General features: G+C 42.7%; 1 protein-coding gene across 2 annotated transcripts in view; it reads right to left on the bottom strand.

Annotated features, from left to right (window-relative positions):
* The window catches only part of MCF2L2 (MCF.2 cell line derived transforming sequence-like 2), a 320,576-nt gene that overhangs the window by 10,751 nt on the left and 286,443 nt on the right, over positions 1-23,382 (bottom strand). For both annotated transcript variants that reach the window (XM_037908688.2, XM_043522397.1), the window contains 9 exons: positions 22,595-22,816; positions 19,827-19,919; positions 19,038-19,116; positions 17,291-17,363; positions 13,133-13,242; positions 10,690-10,785; positions 6,180-6,269; positions 4,104-4,175; positions 2,162-2,248 (listed from right to left, as the gene is read on the bottom strand). In XM_037908688.2, the coding sequence (XP_037764616.1) occupies positions 2,162-2,248; positions 4,104-4,175; positions 6,180-6,269; positions 10,690-10,785; positions 13,133-13,242; positions 17,291-17,363; positions 19,038-19,116; positions 19,827-19,919; positions 22,595-22,816 (922 nt within the window). The remainder of the gene's footprint in view (positions 1-2,161; positions 2,249-4,103; positions 4,176-6,179; positions 6,270-10,689; positions 10,786-13,132; positions 13,243-17,290; positions 17,364-19,037; positions 19,117-19,826; positions 19,920-22,594; positions 22,817-23,382) is intronic.

The raw sequence follows: 23,382 nt of genomic DNA, 5'->3' as shown, positions 1-23,382 counted from the left end.
ACAGAGCCTGTGACACACAGCTGAGCCATTCTAATGCCTTCCAGCGCAACCCTCACAAATGGCAAGATGTTGCACCCGGAAAGTGAGCACTAATGTGGAACGCTCCAGCACTCTGCAATTTTTTTTTATTAATAAAAAAGGTGACTTGCTTTTCATTGCAAACTGTGGTGCAAAGGGAGAGAAGCTGCCACACAGAAGCACAATGCATGGGTTTATACGTATCGAAGAAAAACGGCCAGCGTTCAGGCTAACATTCATGAGACTTACAGTAGGACCACGTGAACAGATTCGCTGCCTCTCCCTCCCCCCCACCTCAGCTTTTGCCCAAAACTTGAACCTGAACTGAATGACTCTTTCTTGAAACAGTTTCACCTTTCTCTCTGCTATTCATCTGCATGCACCCATGGAAGCAGAAGTGACCTGATCCTGTCAGATGGGATTCTCTTGGGCTCCCTCCAACACTGCCACAGCAAGAAATACCAGGGATCTAATGTGAGAGGCAGATTTCCAGCCCAGACACAACCATCTCGTCTTAGTGCCCTCGGACACGCGACAGGTGCCGCGTTATTTTATATCCCAAGAGGAATCCACCTTCCCTCCCCCAGGAAGCTCTTGGGATGCACATGCTGGAGTGGCAAATCTGCCACTCTGGGACAGGGTGTAATGTGCCCCCTGCTTGGCCAACTCTGAGGGCTGGTGCGGAGGAGTGGGCGGGGCCACGGACACCCCCTTTCAGACAGGTGTGGAGTATGTGCTTATTAAGAAGAAGCAGGGACACGACTCTTCACAAGGGCACTGGGCAGCCTCTGAACCGGTGCATGCTGGGGGAGAGGTGGAAGAACCCACGCAGGGGCCCAGCAGACATTTCCTTCATGTTAACAGATCCAAGAAGTGCAGGTAGCTTGGATGCGGATTCAAACTTTTTACAGCTTGCTTCTGTTGAACCCAAATTAGTCCCATGGCAAAGACAAGATGCAAAGTCAGATGCTCTCACAATATACTTACGCACGACCCAGCCATGTATGCACACTCTAGAGCAGAGGTTGGTTTAAAACAATACAAACCCAGAACCACGGTTTTTTTATTTATATGTTCCTGAAAATAATCCCCTTTCCCCCAAAATAGGTGGCAAATGGGGGGGAGGAGGGAAAGGCGAAAGGAAGTTAAAGGAATGGGAGGGAACACCAGAGCGATATCTCAATTTCCGTCTGTTAGAGATTAATCAAAGCGTCCTAAAAAGTTAGACCAAATCTTTTCACATTTGTCTGAAGTCCCTCTTCTTCCAGACATTACTGGCTCTTTAGCTGCCAGGTCAGCCAAGGCGCTGTGCCAAGCTTCTAACCCTGCAGATAGTCTGTTCTTCCATCATTCTAAGCAATAACCACAGTTTGGCTAGAAGCACTGCTCTGGAGAACCAAGCTTAGAGAGATATTTTAAAATGGAGAGTGGTCTGACTTAGAACAATTCAGGAAGGTACATCAGAGGCCTTGCTGACATGGGAAAATTTTACTAGTTATTCCGATATAGTTACACCAATATAACCCCCAGGTGGATACTCTTCTTCCAATATAAGAGTGGCTTTTGGGGTTTTGCTTAAACCCCTTCCTGAGCTAAATAAACTAAACTATTGATTTAAATTCACACATTTAGATTATAGCAAAAAACCCACAACATTCCTGGGCAGACTAGTAGTGATCTCATGCCATTGTCATTCACAGCCAAGAGTCAAGATGTTCACTGTAATACTTAAAGGCTTCCCAGCAATAAAGATTCCTACAACAACTCCATCACCTGGTCCATCCTTTTCTCTGCTAATTTTCATTGCAATGACAGGATTTCAGAGACGGCCCATGTTCAGTACGTTTTCATACGCTGCAGAGATGCTATAAAATAACACAGGCCAGATTCTGAACTTACCAGAGTTAATTAAAAATAGTTATTCTGAATCCACTAAATAAAATCAGAGTCCGGTCCATTATTTCTACATTCTGCAGTGACCTAGGCTTATGGTTACATTTCTTTCAAAGGAAATAATGTTTCCTTTAAAAAAAAATGGAGAGAGAAAATAATGAGGACTTCGCTTAAGGTAAAGACTGTTTAACATAGTCATAAATATCCTCAGATTTACATGAAGCACTGTGAACATTTTAATTCTGTTTACCTGTCTGTGAAGCAGATCTAGGAACTGGTCTTGTGATGGAACTGGCATTACATTTAGTCTGGGCTAAGATGGTGTTCTCAAAAGCATCTGTGACAGGAAGTAGAAGTTTGTCACTTACTGAGATTCTTCTTAAAAGTGAAAAACTGAACATGGACCCACTACCAAGTGTATTCCTTTACTGCCGAAAAAAAAGCAAGTTTGATCTCTTGAACGCAAACACTGCTGCAATCACATCGGCATTCCACTAAAACACAGATGCAATGTGAGATGTGCAGAGAGCAAACAGAACAAACCAAAGAGAAATGTGGATGTCATTTATTGACTGAAAAATAATTGTCAGGTGAATGGTGCAGTATTCCATTCCTCCACAGTTTCCTTATTTCCCCCCGTAACATACTGTCCTTGCAGCATTTGCAATACTTCTGTAGCTCCTAGAGTTTGTTTTGGCTGGTTTTCAATGACCATCCAAATGACGACTAATAAAAACCATAAATTGTTCCTCCTGACCAAGAATGAATGAAATAATTCCTAATCAATGCAAATTGGTTGGGGAGGTTTAGGGTTTTTCACAGCAAAATCAATCCCTTAATGTTACCAATTGTATCTCACTTGGATTTTTGGAAGCAGCAGCATCCACAAGTAAAGATGTGACAATGGTCATGGTTTCATGTTAAGAGAGACGGGGTATGCTACTCAGTAGGGGATCAGGATGATCCTGCACTCAGGAGCTGGAGTCACCAGGGAGAAGAAAACTGAACAACCCCCTTTTCATCTGTGCCCTGAACCACAGCCCCCTGACTGTACGCAGGACTGTTTCCTCCATCCTCTGAAGTCCAGCTTCCTCTGCTGGGGTTCATAAGGCAGCTGGCCCCGAATATCGGATTGGTTCCATCACTGACCAGCCACTCACCCCTTGCCTACGCAGATTTCTGCAAAGCAGCACAGATGAAGGAAGCGTTCTGCAGTTTACCTCTCCTTGGATAGCCCTGGCTCATGAGTCCTCCCTATACCCTGACTCTATGACCTAGCTTTGTCACAGCCAGCCATTGACCATTAAAAGGGGACACTGTGCCATGCAAGCATGTGCTGTTCCAAGTACGTGGTGGCGAATCCCACCCTGAACTGTGAACTGGTTAGCATCCTTTGTTCAATTCAGATCTGTCTCTCCCCAGTGGAAGAATATGCTGCAGGTAATAGTCTTAAACTCTGCTTGAATGAAATGAAACACTGCACCTTTAATGGACAAAAATGCCTGTGTCTAGCCTTCTCTCTATGCAGCATGCACAAACCCCCTGCTACCATTACAAGTGTGATGTCTGGGGAGAGTGGAAAGGGACAGGGATGGCCAAACTAGAATTTTCAGGTCAAATGCAGCGTAGGGATTATCGAATGGTGTCAGTGCCGCTCTCCTCTTCAATGTGACGGTGGAGCTCAGTGAGACTTTTCATTAAAACTAAGGCAGAATGTCATTGACCCCACTTAATGCCAATTAAGTGCCATTCCCTTGATACGGTGTCAGAAGGGTTCCCGTCTGGGCAGCACTGCAGTTAATTTCTCCTACTTTGGATCGATGAGATGAAGAAGGACCCAAATGGGATCCAGATTCTGCTTCTGAATAACTCTCAGCCCCCACCAAGTCAGCGGGCTCTGACCCTTATAGAGAAAGAAAACAGCCACAAAATCCAGATTTGGCACTGGGTCCAGATTCTGGAACTTCACTGCCTTCCCAAAGGGAGTTTGGACCTGGGGCTTTGATTCAGGCCCATCCCTAAATGAGATTCTTTAAACATAGCTCAACTAATGAGGTGACAAGCATAAACTGAGACACTAAACTCATAAATCCTTGTGGATTTTAATGTAATCTACCACCAGTGATGAAGAGATATGGATGGTATCAATGAACTATGGAGGAGAATTCCATGCATGATGCCAATACTTGTACCTTCAAACCCCAGAGGAGTTGGATCACTCTTTATTTCATGTCTCTTGACTTTAACTGCAGAACCCAGGGGACCTGTGTGAAGTTTGCAGATGCACAAGATTATAAATGTAGTTAGAAGTACAACTTTTTTCCCCATTATCGGTTTGTGAGAAACATGATCTGGAATTACTGGAACTGACCAGTGTAAAGAGCGTAGGATAATGCATTTACTAAACAAAACAAACAAAATCCAAAAAACCCAAAACAACCCACTAAGCAATTCTGGAAAAGGGGAAGAAAAACACTTTTGTGATATGCACTAAGAAAAAACCCCCTCTTGCAACTTTGATCATTTACAGTTTAAGTAAAATTGAGAAAAAGTAACTGGCCCCAACTTTTATGGACGTTCATCTCCGTTTGTCCAGCAGGTGGCACTAGGCCATTCAAATGTCTCAGGGAAGACACAGCTTTGAGAACCACCTCAGCAGGGCTCTGCCTTGGATCAGTGAATGTACCAGAGGTATACTCTTGAATAAGAGAGGATGCCATTGTATTCTGGGTTGCAGGGTGCCCCTTGCAAATTGATTTACTGATAGTCATCCCGTGCCCTGCTTCACATCCCCAAGGTGATGTGATGTGATGGGGTTAGTCTGTTACCAGGGAGGATAAGAGAACAATGGCAAGTAATGGCCCTTGAATGAGCAAGTGAGAATCTTGACAGGCTCTGTACTTGGGTAAGGGCAAGGCAAAGTTTATGCTTTGGGCATGTCACCCAAAATCTTTCCTTAAAGTACCTGACAGCAATAAAATATGTAATTGAAAATCATTGACTCTGCCTTGCATCTCTTAAAATCATTCAGAATCAGGTTTCATTTCTCACCTTCCGGCCAAGAAACCTGCCCACCAATCTTGTTTTGATTAAAATCTCCATTATGATTTTTGGATTGGAAACTCTCACAATGCAATTGATATTTCATTATAATTTATACACATTTTCTTCAATAAGCCAGTCCACAAAACAATGCCAGGGATATGATGTCCACTTTCTGCTCCTCTGTGCAGCTACGGCTTCCCATTTCCTCTCTTACCTAGTCACACCAGCCTACCCACAGCTAAAATGGCAATCAGGCATCTCTCTCCGGAGCCAAAGTCCGAATGAGGATAACAGATGAAAAGCTCTTTCTCCACACCATGTCCATTACATCCAGAGCATCACTAACACAGGTATCAGGAGTGCATCATCTCTTTGCTCAGGCAATGGCTTAGCTCATATTCTTCAATGCAACTCAAAGCCAACTGTGCTAAGAATAAGGGGCTTGATCCCATGTAGAGCTAAGCAAGTAAATTTTACTTGCTTAGCTCTAAATTTTACTAAATGAATTTAGCTACTTTTTCTGTTTGTGAATTGCTCGCAAACAGCTTAAAGTTTGCTCCAGTTTCTTCGTTAGCTCTGAGTACTTTCTGCAAATAGCTCTTGGCCTATAAATTGTTCTGGAGTGCTGTGTTGTGAGGACTGCGTGACGAATGCACACACAGATCTCATGGTGATATGCTTCAGTTTCCTCACTGTTGGATGAACATGACTCTTACAATCATGTGTCTTGTGCAAACCCTTGCATTTGTGAGCTCAAAACTGACCACTTCCATTCATATTTTCTATTATCCAAGTCTGCTGTTTCTATGAACATTCCTGCCAGGGAATGTGTCCGATAGACTAGTCACAGGAAGAAAACGCAAAACGGGTGCAGACTCAGGCAAAGCAAATTCAATTTCTGTGAATATTGGTGGGACTTGTTTGAGGTATATTCATCCAGATAGACCATGAAGTCGACAACAAAACTCCCATTGATTTCAATGGAAAGGGGATCAGGTTCCATATGCATGCAAATGTTTCAGATACATAGGCCCAGCTGGGCCTCTCTCTCTCTGCAGATGACATATTCTGGCCCTGATCACTCTCCCTCTGCAGCCCTCTGCATATATCAGACTTGAGCCTGATGTACAGGCTTATCCCTTAAACATAAGTGTTTGGCAGTAGATGTATCACAGTCAGTGTGAAGGGGAACCAGGCTCGCCTAGCAGGCAGTATGACAGTACCTTTGGTCAGAGCAGATGTGGTGACCGTGGTGCTGATGGAGGAGGCTAGGGAAAAGCGACGGGTAACTTCTCTCTCTTTAGATTCTGGATCTGGGAGAACAGAGAGATGCAGGGCAAGGCAGGGTTAGAGGTTAGTAAGCAGAGGAGGTTATACAGGTCCAAAGCAAAGCAGCAGCTGAAAAAGGGTAAGAAGGTCAGTTGCCAAGAAATGTACAATCTCGTAAGTGACATGCATAGAAAAATATATTTTTAAAACATTTACCGTTACACCACCCTTAAGATATTGCAGGGGGGAACCAGCACCAATTAATATCTTAGCACCAAACTAGGGTGAGTACAATTGCAAACCACACAGAGATGAACAGGACAGTTAAAATGGCACAGTTTAATAGATGGGTTATGTGGATTTTTAAAAGAAAAATACTGGAACTGTTCTGCGATGACTGGTTTACTGGTGGCTGAAAAACACTGACAAATAAACACTTCTGGGCTAGGGCCCAGGTTCGGTAAGGTATTTAGCGACTCATTGATACTCAGCGGGTGTAAATCAACATGACTCCACTGAAGGCCAGGAAGTTTCATTGATTTACATCAGCTCAGGATCTGGAGCCCTGGATCTTTTCTTTCAAGGAGCCAAATTCAGTTCTGGAGAGAGGACACAACTTGCACAGATTTCGATGTGAGCTGTCTCCACCTCCTCCAGCTGACTTTGTCTTAAAGTATTTTATAAAAGAGACCCGTGGACTAATTAACTGCCAGCTCCAGAAGGCAGGTGGCATTTCTAAACATATTGAAAACCCACAAACACTTGTTAAAGGCTTGTTCCTGCGAACAAGTAGGCCTGGGAGTAACTCCGATGACACTGACTTCAATGGGACCACACTATGAGAAAATTTGCTCACTTCTGTGTGTTTCTGGATTGGGTCCTTGGGCCCTGATCCTCCAAACACGCAAGCACACAAGTAACTTGACTCAGATGAGTAGTCGCATCGATATCAATGGGACACAACCCATATGAGTAAAGCAAAACATGTGCGTAAAATCTTGATTCAGCAAAACATTAAAGGCATGTGATTTACTTTAATGGCACATGGCCTCAATGGGACTTAGCATTCAAACAGGGCTAAAATGTTCTGTTGGAACTTTTTTCCATGAGAGGTTTTGTGAAAAAAAATCTATTTTCATCCAAAACCTGAACACGTGCTATTTTCAGATGTTTGTCAAAACCCCCAAAACACTCAAAGAAAAATTTAAATGAAAACAAAACTGTTTTATTTGCACTGAAATTTTCCATAGATTCTAAGGCAGGATCATGGCCTAAGTGTTCGCAGGATTGCAATTGGATTCCTAATATCCAACCTAAACCTCCCCCACGGCAACTTGAGACCATTACTCCTTGTTCTGCTATCTGCTACCATTGAGAACAGTCTAGATCCATCCTCTTTGGAACCCACTTTCAGGCAGTTGAAAGCAGCTATCAAATCCCCCCTCATTCTTCTCTTCTGCAGACTAAACAATCCCAGTTCCCTCAGACTCTCCTCATAAGTCATGTGTTCCAGTCCCCTAATCATTTTTGTTGCCCTCCGCTGGACACTTTCCAATTTTCCCACATCCTTCTTGTAGTGTGGGGCCCAAAACTGGACACACTACTCCAGACGAGGCCTCACCAATGTCGAATAGAGGGGAACGATCACGTCCCTCGATCTGCTGGCAATGCCCCTACTTATACATCCCAAAATGCCGTTAGCCTTCTTGGCAACAAGGGCACACTGTTGACTCATATCCAGCTTCTCGTCCACTGTAACCCCTAGGTCCTTTTCTGCAGAACTGCTGCCTAGCCATTCGGTCCCTACTCTGTAGCGGTGCATGGGATTCTTCCATCCTAAGTGCCGCACTCTGCACTTGTCCTTGTTAAACCTCATCAGATTTCTTTTGGCCCAATCCTCTAATTTATCTAGGTCCCTCTATATCCTATCCCTACCCTCCAGCGTATCTACCACTCCTCCCAGTTTAGTGTCATCTGCAAATTTGCTGAGGGTGCAGTCCACGTCATCTTCCAGATCATTAAGGAAGATATTGAACAAAACCGGCCCCAGGACTGACCCTTGGGGCACTCCACTTGATACCGGCTGCCAACAATGGAGGACATCATAGCTGTTCAGTGAAAAGCTTAATGCAGCCTTAACTACTGTGGTGTTGCTACTGATGCCTTCGTAACATGATTGGAAATTTTACGCTTCTGAGATTATTATATGAATTTACTTGTAAAAGCACAAACAGACTGTTCTGTGTCGGGGCATACACCTTTCTACACCCACTTATAATCCTGAAGAAACACAACAGGCCAAATTCTGCTGTCAGTTGCAACACATAATTATAACTGAATTACTCCAGATTTATGCTGCTGTAACTGAGAACAGAATTTGGCCCAGTATTTAGCGTGGCCAGATGCAATTAAAATTCCACTTTCCATTCATGGTCTTAGATCTTCTTTAGTATTTCCTTTTTTCAGGATACTGATGGTGACTTTTTTTCTCATCCAGACTCCAGCACCCCTGCAGATACATGCTAGATGACTTTAAAAGATCAGGGAGATGATTGACTTCAGGGGCAGTTTTGAGGGTGGCAGGAAAGCAGAACTGGGACCTAGAGAGGTCAATGCCAAGATACCTACTTGCTTTTAAATAGGACTTTTTCCTTCCATGAGCTACGCAACCTGGCGAGAGTTGTTCAGAAAAGGTGTCTGCACAGTAGCCGCAGTGCTTGTATTGCCCAGGTCAAATCCATTGAGCAACCCCAGTATAGTCTTGTCACTTTTATTGATTATACCCCCTCTTCTAATGTGCACTGTATCTTGATGAGTCATTCTTTATAGTACTAGCAGGAGCAAAAAAAACCCCGTCACTAAACAGCGAAATGACAGCGTCCTGCAGGATATTGCATATTGCAGTTACTACCATGGGCTTCGTCCATGCCAAGAGAGGATCAAATCTCGCTCCCCTGAGCGCACAGAACAGAACAACAAACTGAAACCAATAAACACAGGCATGATGTAGCATGTTTTAGATGTGTCAAAAGAATCATAAGTCAGAACCAGATCCTGCAAGTCAACGATTTGAGGGTGCTTAGCATTTAAAAAGAGTGGACCCTAAATCAACAATAGTTTGAGTAATGCCCATGCTCCACAGGGATAGCACCGTAAGTATTTCAGTATTCTCCTTTGCCCGGAAAGAGAATAGAAGGAGAAGACAGATCCCACAAGGACTGAGATGATTGCAGACAGAAGAGGGGAAAAGGCCCAAACCAAAACCAAGGGTTCAAAAAGCCCCAAACTGAATTGCAGTCTGAACCTGAATCTGATTTTGACTTTTGCAAATGTTTCTGTAATTGACCAAACCAAATCTGAAAACTGCCATCCCCTGGAGTCAAAATCCAGAACTGGATTTTGCAGCTTAGACCCTCTCTCTTTAGTGCTGCCTTATCTTAGCCGAAAGGACTTTGGGGCTGCTTTGGTTTTTGGTGTGTTCTCCTCTGCTATGTCACTTTTTAAATGTAATGCTTCCGCTTTGCCTCTTTCTATTCAATGACATTTTCCTCTCCTGATGCGTCCACTCTCCATTATCCTACACTGACCTTTGGCCTCGTGGTGCACTTGGAAAGAAAATGTCACTTATCAGAGCAGGAGAAAAGCAAAAAACATCAAACAGTCAGAGGTTCTGTGGCCTGCAATGTGCAGGAGATCAGACTAGACGATCATGATGGTCCCGTCTGATCTTTAAGTCTATGAGTCATTTCAGAAAACTGCTTGCAAATTTTATTGCCCGTTTTCACTGTCCAAATTACTTCCTCTTCTTCCTGCTGGCATAATGGCCCCAGAAGCGTGCAGCACTTTCCTTCCAGGGACCTTAAACACTTTCCAAACATTCATGAGTCAAGATTCACAGTACCCCATTTCACAGATGAAGAAACGGGGGAACAGAGAGGTGAAGGAATAATTTCCAGATCTCCTGATTACCAGTCCCCTGACATAACCACTAGACCATGCTTTCTTAACCACTGACCACAGTTTCTTACAGAGCCTAAGTGATCTCACAAATGAAAATTTAACACGTTACACCAGAAAGCAAAACATTGCTGGGTGGCTGGGTGTTCCCCACTCAAGAAGCGGTGGAAAAAGTTATTGTTGGGTGTGTGTGTGTTTGTTCTGTGATTTAATAGACTCTTTCACGATTAGGCTCCTGTGAGAGGCCTGAATGCAAAAATGAACATTTCGCATCTCGTCAGTTACGCTTTCCATCACCACACTAAAGACACAAACTTTGTCGATACTGCCATGGGAGCAATTCTGTAAAAAAGGATTGACCAGAGGAGCGTGTGCGTGCGTTTGGATGGGATGCAGCAGCACCTTAGGAGGTAGTGAGGGATGGCACCATGGAATGGAGAGAACATCATGGGATTGTACACAGGAGACAGATGGCTGGAGACTGAATGCTGCATGGGGTGATTTTACCTTTAGGTGGAGCTCTGCGGTTGGAAAGACCTTGTAATGTGAATCGCTTTCTAGCAAGAGCTGAGCACTCAAGGTTAAGGCTGGTGGAAGCATCAGCTAGGAGAGAGAGGCAGAGGGAAAAGAAATAAGACAGGAAGGGTCACCCTTTCAGCTTATGGGAAAGAAAAGGGTAGAGCTGGATGACAAGCAAAAAAAAAAAAAAAAATCCTTTAGATTAAGTCCAAGCTTGTGCAACAGCTGAAGAGGTGACATGAAGCCAGGTAAATTAAACTAGCTGGGCCAAGCTGATCCCTGGTATAAATCAACTAAGTTGCACCAGGGATGACTTTGGCTTGCTGAGTTTCCATGGAGAGTAAAAACAAAAAACTGGGGAGGAATGTGGCTATTTGAAAAGGAAAATAAATACAGTTTAGCAGCAAGCTAATTAAACACATAACCTGGTGCCTTGTGCCGTGAAAAAGTGTCGCTGTGATTTTAATAGGCAGCAGCTCCTGGCTCCAGTGGGAAATAAGAGATGAGGCATTATCATGCAGCAAAAATATTGACAATGAGTATTTGTCGCCTCAACCCACTAGGCCACTGCTGTGGTATTTCACTTGGAAGTCTACATCAATTACTCAGATGCTTCGTGTGATTTAAGCCTTACCTGCTGACATCTTTCCAACAGCCTCCATGCAATTCAGCTGGCATACAATGATGCACTGTATCACTTAATTAGCTGGGATATCTTCTATGCATTCACATGCCAATAAAACTAACAAACCAATCCCCTACCTGAATAAACAGTCAAGCTCCCTGATAATTACATTTACTTGGAGAAGTCACAATCACCCACACATATTAGTAAAAGAAATGGACCTGAACCCAGGTCCCAGATCCAAACACAACTGCCAAACTTTGCATGTCTTCTATCTCTATAATGGACATGTCACACAGGAAAGTCTATGGCAGAGCAAGGGCTATAAACCAGGTCTCCTCACTCCAGGTCCTGTGTTTTGACCACTTGACCATACAGGCCCTCTGCCTTACACTGTCACTATTTCACTGCCAATTGATTTCACCAAGGAGAAGCAAATGGAGACCTGAAGTACCAAGGAAACACAGAGAGACAATGCATCCAGATAATATCCAGACTGACAAGCAACAGACACACTGTGATTCCAAAGAAAAGCACATCCCATCACTTCCTGGTTTGCAGACAAGCTGCTATACAAAGGGAACGATACATGAGAGAGAGAGAGAGAGAGAGAGAGAGAGAGTGTGTGTGTGTGTGTGTCTGTGTGTCTGTGTGTGTGTATACGTACTAGCATTTTGCAAGGAATATAAAAGGAATAGGTTCTAAAGATGCCAAGAACAGGGAAAATAAGGTTTTTGTACATTCAATCCTTTTAAAGCAAGGGACATTTGTTCATGGCATTTGGTCACTAAGGAGTCACAAGGAAAATTGTAAGATGTGTGTGTGTCTGGGGGTTTCACCCTAATTTTAAAGTGTTTATTAATGTGGGGAAAAGGAGAAAGAAATCAAATACTTAACTTCAAGTCATATCTCTGCACAGATGGGTGCACTAGGACATTTTCACCACAAGTTCCCATTGTTTCCCAATGTTCTATGTTGCTTAGAAGTTGGGCTTCAAGTTCTACATGTTGTACCACCCTGAGTTGCCTCGAGACCTTCACTTTCTTCTGCAGCCACAGTGAGTTGCAACAGGCCAGGTTCCCATATTGACTGCATCCTCTTGAGCAGCTGATTTCGGCACTTCTGCTTGCGGAAGTCGTTTGGGCTACAGTGTGTGTGTGTGTGTGTGTGTGTGTGTGTGTCTAGATGTAGGACTAGAGTTTTCAACAAGTCAGGTGCACAGATGTATGCCTATTTTGCAAATATCACAACTGCACATGCAAATCAGGTAACTGCCTGCAGAAACTACTATATTCATCTATTTGCATGCACAAGTATATGATGTTCGGATACAACTGCATGGACAAATTAAATGCCCATTGTACATATGCCTGATTTAAAAATCAGGTCTATGCATAACTCCTAGACTTGAAAGGGTTAGATTTTTATTGGTAAATGTTGACCAATGAAAAAAAATATTTCCATTGATAATAATCAAGATTCACAATTAGGTAAAGTAAGAAAAATGCAGCTTGAGAACTTATTAGAGACTGTCATTAAATAATTATGGTCTGAACCCTGTTAGCTGACAGTCCCCAGCTAAATAATCAGCCAGTTATCTTCTGAAGTTTACTTTAGCTTACACTGGGATTTTAAAAAATAACCATGGACATAATTGACTAAGTTCCAACTGTAAGTTTTGTAAAACCTTGTTTTCAATGTTAAGCTTGATTCATCCCAACAGTTTGAAGAATCCAGAGCTGGGTGTACAGAGATATAAATATCAGCGCCATGGGATAACATTCCACAGTGCCGCGGAATCCCTACCTCTCTTTTGTCTAGTGCTGGGACTGGAGTTTCTGCTCCTGTCGTTAGATGTTTCCCGGTTTGATGGCTCAGATTTATTTTCATACATGCTTGATGACTTCCTGCTATATCTTTGGGCAAAAGAAACAAAACCATTATTAGGTTATCACACGGTGACTGAAGGCACCACTTTTATGTTAATGTCATCCTCAGTGGGCTACCATGGTGTTGTAGCTATGGCATAACCAATAATTCCATCCCCTTGTTCCCCACACACATAACTTGAGCCCTGACTCCAGCCTTTTGTGTTACATCCTGTTGGAGGGAAACATTAATCAGAGATGGAGTGCGACTGGAACCTCAGATCAGAACCAGTTCAAATTTGGGGTGAGGGGTTGGTTTGGATAGAAATCCCTAGATCCAAACCCACCCCTATGCTTTTGGTGAGTCAGCTCCCAAACTAGAAGGGACCCATTTCTGGCTCAGATGTGGCCAGAATCATTCTTGACAGATTTTGGCACAAAATGGTGGAAAACTCAGGAAAGCAGCCAATCTTGTGAGATTTCCACCATTCTGGGCCAAAATTTCATCAAAAGCAGCTCAGGAGATTCTGGTGCCACTGACTGCAAGATCAGGTTCTGATTTGGCCTGTGAAGCCAAACCCTGAATACCAAGACCAAACCTAATCCAGATCTGGATCCAAATCACCCCTTCTCACCCTATTAACTTCTGCAAGCGACAGCAGAGGGGCACGGGTGTCATGATTTTTTAAGAGTGTTTATTAGTAGCAGAATGAGAATTCTGCTGAAAGAACAGAGCATTTGGTTACAAGAGGGTCCCCTCTCTACCCTATGCTCCCTGCTAGGACACCTTCTTTCCCAACAGTGGCCAGTCCCAGCTGCTCTGGAGGATGGTGCAGTGGCCTTAAGAGTGCACAATTCTAGAATAACCTGCCCCTAGGAAAGTTTCTAAATGACCACGTCAGTTCAGTGTTGGCTTACTCTGTGATACATGAGGGGTTAGACCACTTCTACACATGTCTTATCCCCCCAACGTAGCTGTGGATATTCTCATTATCCTCACTATGATTTTTGTAATCCTACTAAGGGCTTCGCCCCAATGATGTCTAGCAACATCACATGTCATCTGCATGCCTCAACTTTCCTTTCCATAAAATGGGGATGATAATAATTACCCACCTTACAGGACCTTTGGGAAACATAGCGCTTTCCAAATATCTGCGCTTTAGGACCCACAGAGAAGGCACAAAGTGTTATTTTATACCCCTATGCTTTTGAACTATTGGAGATAAAGTGAATTTATTTCCTAAACTGCAGAGCATTCTGAAACCCACTTTTTTATTTAGAACATCTGACCTGCTTTCTATGGAATATCACCCAAGGTTTATGAATCTCTTTGGACTAAATTTGAATCTGTTCTTGAAACTAGATGTTGGGGATTATTTTTAAAATCAACAAGGGAACAAATCCAAAACATACTGACATTTTTGCATTGTTCTCTTCTAACAGTTTCTCTCTTGTTATGCTGAGATAAGCCGTAAATGTGCAGCTGATATAGGAAGAGGCTACCTAATGAGTCCCCTCTGACAGTGGGAAAGAGATCAGCGAAAATTTTATTAAAGCGAATGTTCAAATTATATAATATACAGGTTGAGAAAAGAGTGGTTCTACATCTGGGTATAGTGCTTAGATTATCCACAAATACAAAGTTTGTTTTTAAAGTCATAAGATACATATAGTGAATAATCAGCAATAACCCAAATTTAGGTGAATGAATTTAAGAATGCAGTTTAGATATTGAGCATCCAAGTATTTGGGTACATTACTCATGAAAAAAGTTATACAGAGAGGTTGGTGGCTGAAAGCAAAATATATCAACAAGTGAAGATTGTCCCTCAGTAACTGAGAATTTAGGATAGGTTGTTCATTTAGAAAAAACAGTCCACCAAGAAAGTATTTGAGTTACTTTCCCGACTGTGCTTACTACAGCACTTATGTCTCCAAACTTCATCTCCAGGAAAATAAAATAGTGTTTCAAAGGAGAGATGCTTGGTTTGTGTAGCCACCTGTCTTCATGTACAGTATATATATACATGGATATATGACTAAATTGTTTGCAAATAAGCAGAAAATGAAAATAGTAATTCACTTATAGTTAAACATTTAAAGTTATGGCCCATTTAAGTTTTGTAAACTGAAATAGATATAAAAATACATAAAGGGATTGTTTCACCATCACTGAAATGTCATACCTCTTGGATGAAACACCTACTTAACAATGCACAAAAGCAGCACATAATTGTCCAGGGTAGGAACTGAAGCTGTGGGGTGAATTTAGATAAGCAGAATTTAAATGAGCAGAGTTGCAATTTAGCCAAGACACCAAGGTTAACACCATTCCTCTTGCAAAAAGTGCCCTGCGATCTTTCATTACCACAAGCATCCAGGATAGTGGTTTTGCAAGTCTTTGTCTTCTGAAAGAGTTGTTACAGCATTTGACTACAATCTTGAAGGTTGCAGGTTTGAGTCTCACATGATCTCATGCTGAAAGGCCACCTCCAATTCACTCAGAAGCTATAGGGCTACATCAGGTTAGGGAAGTCACAGGCAGGTGGATGCGATACTGGTCACGTCACTCCCTGTACTGGTAGCTGTGAAACTGATGTTCCTTTACTGTGTCAGCTCGATGAGCCGCTGCCTTGGGGAACTCTGACTTTGACTATTTCCTGCTGAACACTGAGTTTTCCTATGAGGTCTCTGCTCCAAATACTGACCCAGCCCAACCCGGCTTTGTCTTGTGGAATCACAGCACAAAGTGGGTGTGGCTGCTTATGACTAGATGAAAGAAAGCATACTGCATAACAACACAGAGATGGCATCATCCAGTCAGACTTCTCTGATGTTGCAATGAAGGTTTACTGTATTACTGTAAAGAACATAACAGCTGTTACATTTTATGTGTGAGCAACCCAGGATGGACTGTATTTCCATGGATGAAACAGTCTAATGAATTAATTAGTTTCTAGCCACAGCTGGGGCACTGGTGATACTGGTTGCTCTTCCGACGATACTGTTGCTGAATTGGAATTAACCAGTGCATCTTTTCCAATCACAGGGTTGCTCAGGCTTGTCACAGTCATAGGGAGATCATCCTCTACATGGGAGCATGTCACAGGGTGTGTCTGTCCTCTGAATCCACGCCTCCTTACCTCTGGGTCCACCCATGAAAATCCATGGAACCCCGACCATGCAGAATAGCTATTTATGGACATCAGCAGGCTCAGGGAAAGGTTCACTCCTTCTCTTCTGTTGGCTTAGGACATTTTGTACCCTAATTCCTGTGTCTTTAATCCCACTGAGCCACACAGTAGAGAGGATCATGGTCTCCTTGGTTAGGATAGCTGGTGGGACAGATTGTGTCAGTGTTCCTTCATAAAGGCCTCTCCTTTGCCCCACTGCCAATATTAGCAATCACCATGCACAGGCCTTGCACTGTTGTGACAGTTTGGACAAAAGGTGTTTTGTCCAACATCCTCTTTCCTTAGGTAGTCAAGACAGTAAGATCCTCATTTTTCCTTCTGTTTAATCTGCTGTAGGTTAAACTAACATATGCAGCCAGTGATTCCTCAAGTTAATTAACCATTGGCTGTAGTATTATACCTAGTATTTCTGCTTTGGAAACTCAAGCATTTTACATTGCCATGTCATAGGGTTAAATATCTGGCTTGGTTTGATAAATTTTTCTGGTTGCATTTTACTTTCATTGGAATTGTTTTCTCTTTCTGTCCTCTGGACAATTTTACCCAGAGATCTTCACCCTCATTAAACCTCATTAACCTCATTAAAGTCCATGATCCTTTTCAATGGGTCAATTTCAATTGACCCTGCTGCTGATCAAATTCATGGGTGCCTGTGGTTCCTTTGGAAAAGCAAACTCCAGTCTGTTAAGTGCATTTTGCTTTGAGATTATGGGTTTGTACAAACGCAAAATCTTTGTCTGCATTTATGTGGGTTGAAGACAGTGAAGAAGACAATGCTATGCCTGGGAAGCAACACAGCACATTCATAATTCATCTGCACCTAAAGTTACTGAGACTGGAAAAGGTAAAAGATATTCTGATATCAATGCTTGGCAGGTCACCATTCAGTCTGTGATTACCTGGTTGAGTTGGAGGAATTCATCGGTGCATGGTACACACTCTCCGTGATTCTTTGGTGTAGCTGGCTTGCTTCTGTTAGAGAAAGAAAAAAAAATAGCTCCAAATTGCACTGATCATTTCCTTTTTGTGGACACATAAGAGAACATGGCAAAGAAGACTGGACTCAGGTGTTGAATTAATAATAACTAGAGAAGGATCCAAATCAGATCCCTGGATCCAAATACACCTGAAATGTGCTGCTCAGGTGAAAATCTTCAAGTTAAAACACAGGACACAATATTTTGGGAGCATCACTAATGAGTTAGAGAATCAGTGAGATACTGCTTGTATCATGGCTTAAACCCAAGGAAATTTTGATAAAACAGGCAGCAAGGGTGGGTCTACCTCAGTGACACAGATAACCCACTATACTAGCCCTGTATGGCTCAGCCCAGATTCCCTGTAGTATGTCCTACGGATCATAAGTTTTCAGACCACCACTTGAACACCTCCTCTCCACTCATGTCTTCACAGCACTATTCAACATTTTTTAGGGGGTCTGCAAATGAAAAAAGATTGAAAACCACTGTTCTAGAGGCTTCAATTATTTATAATTTCTGTCTCCCTCTGAATGCAGTACAGTTGGAGTCACAGTAAGGAAGGCAGCCTGGTTTACAGACGGAGCAGGGAGGAATGTGAGAAAAAGGCACCCGTAATATATATTTTAAAACCTCTCTATGCTATTTCTAAAAGACGCTTTTTCTGTAAGATACATGGCGCAAACAGAGTGCATGAGCCACCAAGGCACTCACGTGGGATAACCTGCATCCCTCACTCTTGGCTTCACCACTCACGCGTGAATCCACCCCAAACTCACACCAGTGAAACTTTTATAGCATACTGCATTCACACACCCCCTCTTTCAGAGTTTCTTTGCAAGCTACCTTTCACTGCTGAGTTCATCCATTTTCTTGGCTAATTTTTTTTTTTTACCTGATTTTATCTCATTGCTGTGGCACGTTTAATGCAGGTTAAAGGACAGGTGCCGGAACTAGGTGTACTGCTGCACCCCCTGGCTTGAGGTGCTTTCTGGCATATACAGGGTTTACAGTTTGGTTCAATGGCTCTCAGCACCACCCCCACTCTACAAATTGTTCCAGCGCTCCTGGGTTAAAGGCAACAGTTCCTAAGGAAGATTTATGTAAGACCTCACTGTACAGTCTGCATTGCCCACAGAATCACAAAGCCTAACATATTAATGCTTCTTTATATATATATATATATCTTAGGTACTTAAATGGGCCATTACCACAGTATTTGAGCACCTCACAATCTTTCCTGTATTCATCTTCACAACACCCTGAGAGATCAGGAAGTGCTACTACCCCCATTTTAGAGATGGGAAACAGGCCCAGAGAGATTAAGTCACTCACCCAAGGTGACACGGGAAGTCTGTGGTGAAGCAGGGAATTGAACTGGGATCGCCTTTATCTTAGACTAGCACCTTACCTACTGGACTATCCTCCCTCTCATTTTCATGTTTTATGAGCAAGGCAAAAGACTGATGCTCACTAGTTTAATAAGGGTCAAACTTCAGTCATGTGTTTCACTTACAAACAATTATGCTGATTTTCAACATATTGGGCCTGCTCTTGCAGATTTCATTTGGCAGCACGTACCCGTTCAATAACCCATTTTAGCTGCCCCCTGTTGAATGTCAGATACAGAGTCAATGCAACATCACGAAGATCACACACTATGTCCTACCTCTGCATGCTTCCAGTTGTCCTGTCAGGACTTTTCTAATCTCAGAAATCCAGATGTTTTTCAACTCAACGGAAGATGCCTATAAACACAGGAAAGGTGCAAAGCAGACATAGTTCAATGACATTGGCAATCCTACCGCTGCTTTAACCTAAAATTTACTTTTAGCCCTTCCTTGTGAGAAACCTCTATGACCAGAACTGGGACCAAAAAAGCGTAGGGCACTTTACAAAATGAAAAATTACATTGGATCTAAAAGTTCCCATCATTATTTTTCTATCTGGACTCCCGAGTCATTTTCCATCATTTTATTTTCTTTTTCATCCACACCAAAGTCATGACAAATGTCCTCAAAGATAAAGGTGATGTTAGAACTTCATGAGCAGCATGACAGGGCAGGCTCAGAATCACTGTTGCTCTAGTAATGTGAAAAGGAGGACTAGTGGCACCTTAGAGACTAACCAATTTATTTGAGCATAAGCTTTTGTGAGCTACAGCTCACTTCATTGGATGAAGTGAGTGAGCTGTAGCTCATGAAAGCTTATGCTCAAATAAACTGGTTAGTCTCTAAGGTGCCACTAGTCCTCCTTTTCTTTTTGCGAATACAGACTAACACGGCTGCTACTCTGAAATCTAGTAATGTGCTTATTCTGAGAAAGGGAGTAACATTAAAATCACAATCTAGTTTCCTTCATATTCTCTCTGTCTCCACCGCTAAAGGAAATTACAACGTTGTTAAAGGAAACATGGCTGGAAGGAAGCAAACTCCTTTAGAGAAACCATTGTCTTTACCTGAATGATATAGACCTCTTCTCGGCCATTATACCAGATCTCAAACTTCTTGTTATCACCCTTTACATTTTCTGTGATGCCAACAGTACTCATCTGTTTCAAAATAAAAAAGGAAAACCAGGAACTTAATGTTAACTTACTTTTAAATGATATCCCCTCTGAAGGGCACTATAAAAAGGACCTGTCCTATTCTGGATACCTTTACAGAGTGCATAAAATATGTTCGAATTATTTTTTAATCAACATAAAATTCACCATTGCATCCTTTTGCATCATTGCATCATGCCCTGGCTGGGATGATTTAATTGGGGATCGGTCCTGCTTTGAGCAGGGGGTTGGACTAGGCCTCCTGAGGTCCCTTCCAACCCTGATATTCTATGATTCTATGATTCTTTTAACTGTCAGTATTTCTCACTAAGAGATTACAGAAAAGCACTCAGTAGCTACACATTTGTTAAATTCAAATTTTGACCCTGTGAGGTGCTGATCACTGTGGTCCCCATCCAGCAAAGAACTTAAGCACATGAATGGTCCCAGCGACTCCATCATCAAATGTAAGTGCTTTGCTGGATGCAGATTTTGCTTTTGCAGATCACACCCCAGGGCTCTGTGAAATGATCTCTCTTCCTGTGTGCAGGCCTGTTAACTTCAGTGGTGTTCCATGCCAATGCAGGACTCAGCTCGCACAAATCTTATTGGGGAACTGGGGCCTAAGATGCTTGTGGTAAGGACTTGAGTGCTGAGCACCCACAACTCCCTTAGCTTCCATGTTCAGCATCTCTATGGATTAAGCCCTAAGGCTGCAGCTTGGCAAATCACATCATGTAAGAACCTGGAGGCCAAAAAAAGGATTTAGGGCTAAACTGTAGTACTTTTGATAGTTTCCAAACACATGAGGACAAAAGACTGAAAATATCAACACAACAAAGCTAATGTCTATAATTCTATAAAACTCTTATATTGTATTTCTCATCTCCCAGATCATCAGGTTAGATACAGAGTCTGTATTACACACTGCCCTAGTGCAGTCAGCTATATACTGTAGGCGTTTTCTATAAAAGGTTACCTCCGATATTCCTGTTTTTACACGTGTTCAGACTGTATTATTTGACAAGTCGAATGCAATGATAGAAAGCAAGGCCATATTTTAAAACATATACACAGCGGAACACAGCTAAAGTTGGGTGATAATCCTTAACTCTGCATTACCTGACTTCTGAGTGCTTGGTTGCTCAACCTTAACTACACTTGTCTAGCAAGTAAAGGCCTACTTGGGTGTCCTTACTACTGTAGGACTGGGTGCTTGTTTTTAATAGTGTATATACAGCAAAGCTAACGGCTCTCCACCTCTGCCCCTCAGCATGGGGAGGGAAAATTCTTTATACGTAGGCTTGTAAGGATTCAATTTTTATCACTAAGTGTTAGTAAATATCGATTTCACTGGCCACATACAAACGGCTGAAAAAACATTTCCATGAACAATCATCAAAATTTACAGATAAGCCTTCGCCTAACAAACATTTGATTTAAGGATATTTACTTTTGTATATTTTGACATGTGATGGGACAATTTGTGTTTTAATGGTTATAAAGCTTTAACTTTTTGAATCTCAATGTCTATTATCATGAAATAATTATTAGCTGCCCTCCCCCAATTTTGAGCAACTGAAACATTGAAATAGATAAAAATCTTTAAAAATGCTTAAAATACACACTGATATGATCTGTCAAAATCATAAAAAATAAAAAGAGAATTCTGCCAAGTGTACTTATAGGGACGACGCCCTCCACCTACAGATCCAAAGAGCAGGAGCTCGCTCACATGCTATAACATACGCCAAATTGGAATTCTTATCCAATCTTAGATACAATACACACATACTCTATTACTTTTATGTTTTTGAACAGCTGATGCCTTCATAAACAGACATGATTAATGGCTGGTGTATTGCAACGTCACACACGCTGAGCCAAATGTTGTCCCAGATGTTGCCAACTGAAGTCCAAAGGATCACACCATTGTACAGTACTTGATGGGAGAATTTGACCCCCAGTAGTGTAACTAATGTTAATAAACAATGTCAGGATTCAGGCGTTGGCACATCACCCCAGGAGTCATTTCAAGAGTCATCAAGTTTTTTGGGATTCGTTTGTAGATATTTTTGTAACAGAATATAGGTTGGAGTTCACAAGCCCAGTCCTGCTCCACTGCTAAAATCCACATCCACATTCACATCCACTCCACACCAAAATCCAGTGCTAAAACTAGAGCATGATGGGGCCCTCTATCTAGAACAATGAGAGACGGACCCAAAACCTGCTTACCCCTGCTCCTTTCTATAGGACGTAGCCAGTGCAGAACACTTGAGGCTTCACTCTGTACTGAGCTAACTAACTTCCCCTGGAATCTGGGGCCCTTTCTGCTACAGAAGTAATGGAGTTCAGATCCAGATTTCAAAAGCTTCTAGGGTTGTGGGTGATTCACCAAAACATTAAGAGAGGGGTCCATTAAAAAATTCAGAGCCAGACCTGGTTTTGGATTTCGAAGACGCCTGAAGTTCCAGGTTCATTGGCCCATCTCCAACAGATGTTTCACCCAATTAAAAATAAGACCATTCCCAGAGCTGCTGCCTTATTCAACTTGCCTCAATAGAAAAGGTCTTTCATACTTCTAATCTTGTCTTTAAAACGTCCACCTCCATACTATTTTAAACTTGCTTCAATAGTGGATATATACCTCACCTCTCCTTCTGTACCATGCCCATTACCTTTAAAGAATTCTTAAAGCTGTATGAAGGAGACTTCTCATGGCCGTCTGTGTTTTCGTCCCGTTTCTTGCAGAAGAGCAGGATCTTTGTGTAGAGAAAGAGGTGTCTCTGCATCGGTTTGAACCTAGCCAAGTCCTTCACCTTGCTATGGCCCTTCTTGTGATCAGTCCAGACGTTGAAGGAGCCCTGCATCAGCAGCTTACCAAGCTCATGCACGTCTCCCTGTCACACAAGAGTGGGGAAAAGAAGTGTTTTCACATGGGTGACGTTCAAATCAGAAAAACGTAGGGCAGACTCATTTTCCCCACTGTTTAAATCAAAGTATTGATGGGCGTGACTAGGGAACCAAAGGTGCCCATTGGGGGCCACAGCACTGGGCTATCTAGGGCGCTTGGGATCAGCATGCAGCCAGGGCTAAGGAGTCAGCTGAGTGCTTCACTGACCAGCTCTACTCCCCAGCTATAATATCTGCAGCTCATAGTGGGGTTCACAAGCCCAATACTGGGCATAGGCATAAGGGACAGGAGCATCTTCCCTGCTTACAGGCGATCAGACTGACCCCACCCTCCAACACAGTTGCCAGAACGGCCAGTCATGGAGACATGCACCCACAGCTGCGACCAATAAAGAAAACAAGCCCAGGTACACAGGAGGGAGAACAGAATGGGATAGCAGAGGGGGAAGGTTCCCAGGCCAGGTTGCCCGTAAGACACTGACACAGAGACAAAGGAGGCCTGCAAGCCCTGGAGTTTAAGGGCTGATAGACTCAATTTAGGTTAAGAATTTAA

Source organism: Chelonia mydas, chromosome 9, assembly GCF_015237465.2.
Source record: "Chelonia mydas isolate rCheMyd1 chromosome 9, rCheMyd1.pri.v2, whole genome shotgun sequence".
Classification (NCBI taxonomy): Eukaryota; Metazoa; Chordata; order Testudines; family Cheloniidae; genus Chelonia; species Chelonia mydas.
Note: the sequence above shows the minus strand (reverse complement) of the source record. Positions and strands in the feature narration are given on the sequence as shown.